Source organism: Anas platyrhynchos, chromosome Z (assembly GCF_047663525.1).
Source record: "Anas platyrhynchos isolate ZD024472 breed Pekin duck chromosome Z, IASCAAS_PekinDuck_T2T, whole genome shotgun sequence".
NCBI lineage: Eukaryota > Metazoa > Chordata > Aves > Anseriformes > Anatidae > Anas > Anas platyrhynchos.
This window is the reverse complement of record NC_092621.1, coordinates 13,196,782-13,206,069: the sequence shown is the minus strand read 5'-3', so window position 1 is coordinate 13,206,069 and position 9,288 is coordinate 13,196,782. Positions and strand designations below refer to the sequence as shown.

The following is a 9,288-nucleotide window of genomic DNA, read 5'->3' as shown; positions in this document are numbered from 1 at the left end:
TGAGAAATGGAAGAAAAGTCTCTTAAAAAGAACAGTTGAGGTTCAAGTGGATTGACTTTTAGAGATGTACAAGTGACACAAGCTATAGCAGTTTTCCTAAAGCACAGTAACATTTTTATTGAGTTCCACCCAAAGAAACCTGAATGCATTTTACTGATCTAGTATTGAATCATTCGCATTTGACTCCCAGATATGGAAGCTTGACAGCTTTAAGCATAAGATGATTTTCTTGAGTTAAATCACTTAAAAGGGCTTAGAAAATTTAACGTAGATCTCCTTCTTATACAAATGACTGCTTGAAACTATTTTTTCAATATATTGTACTTTATTACTGTGCATGCAACATCTTACATTTTATTATCTTTGGTTTGGGTGTTGTAGCCAGAAAGTTTAAAAAATAAAGGGTGGAGGCCACTGAAACCAACACCCACAACCAACCAAAAGCCTTCAAGGATATAAGAGAATCAAAATACGAAGAGAAAAAGGACAAAGCTACACAAATTAGAAGATTATAGTTTGATAATCATTAGTCCTTAATGTGGAATCTTTCTTACCTATTAAAGGTCAGTAATGAAATGGTACTTACCTGTTCTTGGCTGTTTTTAGATATACAACTTTATATTTTATTTTGCAGAAGTCTGCAAAAAAACTTTGTCAAAGTTTTGGCTGTGGTACTAAAACTGAGGGACTACTAAAGAAATGTCAAGTTATGTGAAAAGACAATCTAAGATATATAGGGCTGGCATATATGCTCTGGTTCCAAAAACGCTGTCATAGCAAAAAAAAAAGAGAAGTAGGAATCTTTCATGAGGAATATACAAGGAAAGTTAAATGGATATTGTGCTTCTTTTCTCCTCGAAGTCATGCTCATACCTTCTGAAGATGGAACAGGAAGTGTTCAGGTGTGCAGCAAGATCATACACGGGATTCAAAACAATCAAAAAAATTGTACTTGGCACTGCAATAGGTACAGAAGATGAAGTCTGACTACAATTTGTAATAAAGAAAAAGGGGGGGGGAGGGAGGGAGAGAGAGAAAGAAAAGGAACATAGCACAGCTTTATGTAAGGCATCAGCGAATTAATCTGATCCTCTGTCGAAATATCTTCAAATAAGATAAAATCACAGAATAGTTTTTCTGATGCATAAAGATGCAAGAAATAGAAGGAAGGTAGGTTCACAAAATACTCAGAGTTAAAAAGGATCTTTTAGAAGAAACACATGACTTGTGATGGTCAGCTATCTGCACCCATAAAGATATTCAATATGACACTTAAGAAGTGGCCTGCTCAAGTGGGTTTCTTAGGCATCATTTCCAACTGAAGACAGGAAAAATGACTGCCAGCCATGGAGCAACTAGAAGTAGTCATAAGTGGCCAAGCAAAAGGAGGGTACACAGAAGGCTCTACATGCCAGAACCATGGCTGGTCTGGCTGTGATGGGATGGAAAGGAATCCTCCCTCAGGTACAGCAGTACCATCAAAAGAAAGTTGATTTCTAGATCAGGAAATAATCTTCCCTATTTCTTGTAGTATTTTAGCTTTAAAATACCACCTTTACTGGAGAATGTAGCGCGTACACCTTCTGGAGGAATAAATTATATAAGGAATACATTTATGGTTTTCCAGAAACCTGTAAAAATTAATCGAACACATGATATAACATATAATCAAAACACCACAGATGTAGATTTTGATAAACTAATTTCTAAAATAATTTGGGGTTAAAATTCTGAGTTTTACAACCTGCAACTGTGCTGGTGAGAATTGTATATAAAAAAAAAAATAAACATGTAACAGCTGTTACATTGCTAGAAAATGTGCATTTTTTCCTAACCAGCACATTTGGGCAGCAACTAAAAAGAACTGATGAAGGGTGATCAAAATCACAGAGAACTTGGTGTTACATGAATCTGAACTGCAGATTTGTACTTGGAAATGAAGCATCCCTGTTCAGAACTGCAGGGATACATCAGACAGGTTATGTTCGAGGCTGACCTTGAACCTGAAAATCCATCTCCATGCAGAAGTATTCAGAATGAAAAAAAGTTTTCTCATGAATCCGAAACAAATAGCTTTTCTCAAGGAATCATTACACAGTGTTTGCCTGTGTTCACAGCACAGGTAGTTGAACCTGGAAGCACAAATCCACGCACGTGCTGCTGGCTTGTAGGAATTTAAGTGCAATTCAGGTTCTGTATTACTCTGCATTAGCATGAACTGTAGCAAGAGAACTAAACAAGTAAAACGTTTCTTTCTGTAGAAAATAAACATTTCCTTCCATAGAAAGAAGGCTGCAGTACAAAGGAAGTGTAAGTCTTCAGGCTGTGGTAGAGAAAAAAAAATGAGGAAGAAACAGATGATCCCCTGCATGGTCTCTCAAAAATGAATTCTTTAACTTTCTGTGTTGGACAGAGCATTGCCAGAAAGGAGAAGGTAAAACAAACTGAGAAGCTGTTTTGGGTGAAGGGAAATGAGGAAGTGCATTGCAAATGAGCTGATTCACGTTAAATAATAATAATAATGAAAGGATGATTGGAGGAAGGGAGGAACAAAGTTTATATCCAGAAATGGCAGCTGAAGGATTGCCCCATTTGATGTGGTTTAGTGTTCAGGAGTACCATTTCCAAAAGATGTTACACTGCAGAAGCAGAGGTGTTACCCTTCAGTAGTCAGCCTGCTGGTGGGGTGGTGGGCTGAGATCAGCTGCATCACCACCACAGCATTTAGGCACCAGGATCTCTGTCTTCAAAACAACAACAAAAAAAATGAGCCTTTCAACACAGCTTTGCTAAGTACGGTTATGCAGAAAAGCTCAATGAAAACAAAAAGTCTCTTTAAATAGTCACTGAAAGACTGGGAAATACTTGCCCCTCTGTGTCACAGACAGTAATGGGGGCAACTCTGGTGTTGTAGATCTCCCCTGGCCTGGAGAGATGATTGCTAACATGGATGCTGCTGGCTTGTACACCCACTAAGCTGGTGTGTGTTTGCCTGAGCTCGTGCTGTTCCCCACAGGATCCAGTTTCCCCTTCAATCCCCCCAGAACTAACCCACAGGCTAAGGGTTTTTGTGGATGTTTGAGAGAAACATTTCACAGCTCAGTGTGTAATTACTTGAATGCCAACGACAACTATCCCTTCCTAATACAACTCCAAAACCAAGTGGGAAAGAGCACGTCTGAATCACGTAGGAATTAGGAACGATGTAGATGTGTCTGATGGACTGAAGAAAGAATGGCAAGAATACTCTCAGAATACAAAAATGGTTTCCTGATGCGCCCTAGGCATAATCTGAGCATTATGAGCACAGTGAGGAAGGGATCGATGAAGTGTATGTGCATTTCATGACAAAGACTTGTAAATGTCATCGTGCAAGGGTCCAAACTGAACTTTTAAAACATTTATTTTAAATAAATGAAATATGAAAATACTATGAATTTATTTGCATATAACAGTAACACTTTAATATTAAGCCAAGGAACCATGAAATCTAAAAACTCACCACTTACATTAGGAACTCACTTACCCATTACAACGCAGTACTTTAATGACAAATTCGAGGGGTTTGGAGACGCTTGCACGATTTTGGTGCGGCTCCTCGGTCAGCGGGAGCCAGCTAAGCTACAGGACTTGTGCCTGGAGCCCTATTACTAGCACACAACTCAGGAGCATTCAGTCAACTCCCTCGATACCTGTGTGGGGCTTGGAGTTAAAAATCTATTAGCGTTACAGCAAGGATCAACGGGACTGATCCATTAATTAATCTGAACGTTAACGCTTGCTGATTAGGCTACTGTTTAACTAGCACCAGACAAGTCAGACTCGATTACAAACTTTTTCTCATGAGCCACAAATACATTTAGGAACTATTGCAGTGCTACAAGGTATTTAACGTTATAACTAATGTTCAGCACAACCAAATCAACCAAATTATACTACATTAACAATGTTCTCACTAGCAACATCACAACGGCAAGACAAATGCTAAGGTTTGACTCAGATTTTGAAATTGTGAATAACTTTTTAATGGCCACACCTCTCTACAATACTTATGCTGAGTACTGCCCTTTATACATCAGTCCTGGATAGAAGCAACCTCAGAAAAATACAAAAGGGCATTACTGAATCATTTAAAAAAATACTTATTTGTAATTAAAGTTTTGTCAAAAACTATTGTGATCTTTTATAGCTGCAGATAATGAAAATATTTAAGAATTTTTCTGGAATTTTACAGTACTGAGGTGGAAGATTAAAAATAACTATCTCATTCTTATTTAGATTGTGGAAGTATCCATGCTTTCTTAAAAGTACAATATGGCTGGTGTTAATTCTAAAAGCTTGACAATATCCCTTTGTTATGCAAACTACCACAACAAGGTTTCTTGTACAGCACTTGTATTAAAAGGGAGAAATCGGGAAGAATAAAAAATTCAGTAATTGTTATGTATGTAAAAATCTATAGCCATACAGTTAAAAAATACTACAAAGCTATGTTAAAACAAAGGAGTAAAATCCTGTTATTGTATCAATTACTGCACTGCAGCACTTCCCTCCCCCCAGCCCACCCTTTTTTTTTTTTTTTTTTTTTTTTAATTAAAGTAAAAAAAACCCTTATCTCGGTACATGATGTTGCCAGTAACATGGTTCATGTTGGTCAGCCCATGGCTGCAGCTCAGAGGCTGAGTGCGGCCCTGATTTCAGCTGCAGCCTGGGGCTGTTCTGTGCTGCTGAAAACCATCAGCCCGCACTACACACAGTGATTTGCTTCCCCAAAACTAACCCTGCTGCCTTTTTCTTTCATGGCAAGAAATCTGAATGCTTGTGGTAGGCAAAACAACACTAAGTCTTATTATGGATAGTACAGAAGGGGAAAATTCAACTCTTAACTAGTGAGAATCTTATTTATTTAATTATCTATAATTAGTTTTATAAGTCTGTATTATATTATAGTCAACAGATCCCATCAAGGAGCATATATGCCCTTTGGCATACCACACAATATTGTAATAGTCCAAATCCTCTCAACTAAGACAATTTTAGACAATTAATTATAATTTTTCTTATAATTTTAGTCTAATAAATACCAAACAAAGTGATAAAAATAATAATAAAAAACACACACACACACACACACAACTCTTTGCTATTGGGAAAGCAACATTATCAGGAAAAAATGTTTTATGAACACAGAAATGTTTGTAATACCTATTAAAAATATGATGCTTTAATACAAATAGCATCAGAAATGTCTAACAGGCTAGTGATATAGCTTCATTTGAGATTGCATCTCTATGTGAAATTCTTGTTTTTATAATTTGGGAGTTTTCCCTTGCAAAGTATTTTCACCTTTCTACTAATAACTTGTGACAAGTCAAACAACCCCGCTATTTTCAAAGTGAATACATGAAATTCCTACTATAAAAGCTGCTCCTGGTCCTGAGAAATACAGTGTTTAATTTGCTACAAAAATGTTCTACACCCAGAGCTGCAGGGGTGATTTCTACTTTTTCTACTTCTCCCTATTTTATCAATTCTTATCTTAGCCTGAGATGTGCCTTTTGTACAGTGAAGAAAACATCAATAGTGAAGACAAAAAGGTGTTAAAGTATTTCCGTTCAGAAAAATTCCAGTGGTGAAACAGCAAAAAGGCATTTCCCATAGGAACAATTACTAACTAGATTCTGAGGAGTTATTAATCATTTCAGTTTAATGTTATTTCTGTACACAATAATATTTTGGGATACTGTTACTATTCCTCACAAATTGAATAACATATTAGAGTTCTGCATGCTAGTTTCTTAAAAGCAATGTCCTATCATAAATTAAGTTTGTAATAGAAAATAAACATAAAGAAAGATTTACTTATCGAGGAACATCTGTTTTAGATAAATACATTTGAAAACACAGCAGGGTTTAATACTCCCTTAGAAAGTTAGATGTTTTAGATTTTTTGTTTGCAAATCTGCTGCTTTTGTTGCTATCTAGAAAGTCAAACTGCTTATGAAAGGCTTGTGGCAATACAATCGAAGCTAATGCTTCTGAAAGCTTTCAATAGCATTTTTTCAATTTACAAAATGTGAAAACATCTTTCAATTAGTAAAAAAAATAGTCTAATATACAAACATTTTTTAAAAAAATTCATTTGTGAAGGAATGTAGCATAATGACTCAGATTCATACCCATTCACTCCTCAGATACTGGTAGCTATCTCCTCTTGACAAGAACTTCTACATATTAACCCAGAGAAATGCATACATGGCCAGTTAGCCCAAGCAGAATAGTCATTCAGATTTCCCAAAATTTAAACTATCATAAATTACCATTTGGACAGCATTAGAAAGAAATTGAAGCATACAAGGAATAAACTATAGTTTCTTTTTATATCAAAATGTACTCTTGAAAATGTGTTTGGCACAGTGCTAAATCATATAGTTAATACTAAATATTGCAGGATACAATAAAACCCTGGAGTTAACTTGTGTTTACACCCTTTAAGGGATAAAAATAAAAAGATACCAATTATTCAGAAGTCAGCCTATACAAACTGTATAAACAATATCTTATGTCTTGTTTTGAAAACCACTGATATAGTAAATTTTACATAAAAGACTGCAAAATAATATAAATGGATTTAAACAGATCTTTACAATAAGAAATTCAAATGGAAACAGACAAGTAACAAAGAGAAGTAAAAAAATTTATTGCAGTATTTGTTCCACCAGATTTGCTGGGGATCCCTTTTCTTGTATTATTTCAGGGTGACCTAATACATCAAAATCTACATTTACAAAAACTCCTCCTGCAGATAGGTCATAGATACTGCATGCTTTTTTTTTTTTTTTTTTTTTCCTCTTTTTTCTTCAACAGAATAAATTATATATCCAGGAGATTCTGCCATTTTACAGCCTGGAAAAAACAATGCTTCCCTGGAAACTGGGCTAAGCTAAAGAAAGCCATCCGCTGCTAGGTTAAACTCCAAGAACACTTTATTAAGAACATTAACAGACTAATTTCCAACATTCACTTGTTTATTTTTTTTAAACAGAAAGTTTTTTTCAAGATATAAACAATTTTTGTTAAACTATAATACAGTGGGAGTAAAAATGAACTGAGAAGTTTCTGCTGCACAACAGCGAAGGAAGCTCCCACAAAAATGTTTACCAAACATTTCCTTCTTTTTTCCTGCGTCCCAGGTTCCATTCTTACTCTTCATTTAACTGATTTTTTTTTTTTTTTTTTGCCAGAAAGTTGATATTTCAAGTTTTTCTGTTATTTCAATTCCTGTAAATTTGGCTGCATGTACAAATTCATTAGCTGGAAGTTCCATCCTTGGCGGCATACAGCGATCGTAAAGTCTGAACAACTTTATTAGTCAGCTTATTAGCACTCGTTAGAGCAATTTTTTTGTAAATAATGTCTGACTCTTTAATAGTGTCTACCCAAGGCACCAGTTTGCGGCCATCACGGCGCTTAGCCTCAGTCCAGGAGCCACTGTAGGAGCCTGCCATCCACTGAACACTGAAGCCATTGCTGGTTTTCTGTACTACTCTTGCAATTTGTGGTCGGTCTTTGTACTTTGGACAGCAAATAGCGATGACATCCATGACATCAACACTTTCATTCATCTGTGAAGCCAACTCCGTAGAGTCTGAATTTCGTTTTGACCTTCTCAATGACTAAAACATTGGGGGGAAAAAAGACCAAGTGTTACACAAAAGAACTTTAGTGAAATTATTGCTTTTATTGCTTTTAATCCCTTGACGCCGGGAGTTGGGATTTCCCGGCACACATTCCATTGCCGGCAATGAGACGCACCGCGACCGCCAGCGCCAAGGGGTTAACATATCCTTGTAAAACCACATACTCTTAATTTGTACCCGTGTCTTTATCTCTTATTGATATATAAAATTATATATACACATGAATCATAAAGCTACATAAAAACTTGGCAACAATAAAAAGGATAACACACAGTACATTCCAAAGGAAAATTAATAACTTTTTATACTGGATAAATCTCATTTTCTAGTTTGTTTTTTTTTTTTTATTGTCTTTTCTGTTAAACTTTCTACAAAAGTTGTATAAACGGTTAAGTAGAGAATCTCTATCTACAAAATGCTTTCTTTCATGTGGATTACATTACTTGGTGTACATTTAATATAATAGACTGACATTTATAAGCACATAAAAATCATTTTACGTAATACGCTGCGAAATACGTTGACTCCTCCTCCGCCTCACCCCTGAAGTGCCTCCTCCTCTATCCTCCCCATCACTTTCATCGTCCTCTGTCTCAGCTGCATTGTTTTTAGGGCTGCCTCCTCCAAGCAGCGAGGTAATTGCTTTGTTCCGAGCATTTGTGCTAGCTGACACCTCTCCATCTTCTTCTTCTTCATCGGGATCCAAATGTTCCATAAGGAGCTTGAACTAAAAAAACAAACCAAACAAAAAAAAAAAAAAAAAAAGAACAAATCACAAACCAGATCAGTCCATATTGTAACTTTCAAAATAAACATTTATATGACACTATAATAATAAAAAAGGAAAGATAAAGAGACAGTAAAATGAATGGCAGACAACTTGAACAATTCACATATCTTGTTCTACGTACTTTCCTCTCATTTTCTACTATATTTCTAAAGCTTTCTCTATTCCATAGTTTGAAAGTTTTCTCCAGTTAATGTTTTAAAGAATTGCCAAAAAAAAAAAAAAAAAGAATAAAAAGAAAAACTAAATCCACTAGATCTAGTCTATGGCCCTCTGATGGAAGTAGGCAGGATTAAAGGGAACAAATTATGAAGGAAAGGTATACAGAATGGATGCCAAAAATTAGAAAATATTTTGTAAAGATGAATATCCTTTACTTGAAATTATTTTTGTTGTGTTTACATTTATTACAAGACTTTGAAAGATAATCCTGCTAGATATCCCAAAAGGAAGTTGTGAATTATCAAAATACTGAATACCAGGAACACAGCATTTTGAAATCCTCATTTGATTTGTTGAGCATCTGCTTTCAAGTTTGTCTTGTGTTAGTTTTTAGAAGAGTTTTAGATATTCTGCAGCAGTTTTACTTACATCTAAGTACTGTTTTACTATACTCCTCTTCACTTCTTCAGTGATCTTGGAATTAGCCATATCGCTCCGCAGAAAATCCAGAGTTTGTTTTGGATGGAAATGCACTCCTGTCTTCCTGTTTATAGTTTTATCATAAACTTTTGCAGATTCAGATGGAGAATATTTCTGAATTTTACTGTTTATACAAAACAAGAGAGAAGAGCTTGTTCA

General features: G+C 35.5%; 1 protein-coding gene across 8 annotated transcripts in view; it reads right to left on the bottom strand.

The window, feature by feature from the left end:
* Window positions 1-6,361: 6,361 nt before the first annotated feature.
* Window positions 6,362-9,288, bottom strand: part of NIPBL (NIPBL cohesin loading factor) — a 163,652-nt gene continuing 160,725 nt past the window's right edge. For 7 of the 8 annotated variants that reach the window (XM_038170865.2, XM_038170867.2, XM_038170868.2 and 4 more), the window contains 3 exons: window positions 9,079-9,253; window positions 8,242-8,427; window positions 6,362-7,676 (listed from right to left, as the gene is read on the bottom strand). In XM_038170865.2, the coding sequence (XP_038026793.1) occupies window positions 7,311-7,676; window positions 8,242-8,427; window positions 9,079-9,253 (727 nt within the window). In that variant the 3' untranslated portion in view covers window positions 6,362-7,310. Of the gene's footprint in view, window positions 7,677-8,200; window positions 8,428-9,078; window positions 9,254-9,288 lie in introns of all 8 variants that reach the window. The other variant, XM_038170866.2, reaches the window with a different exon arrangement.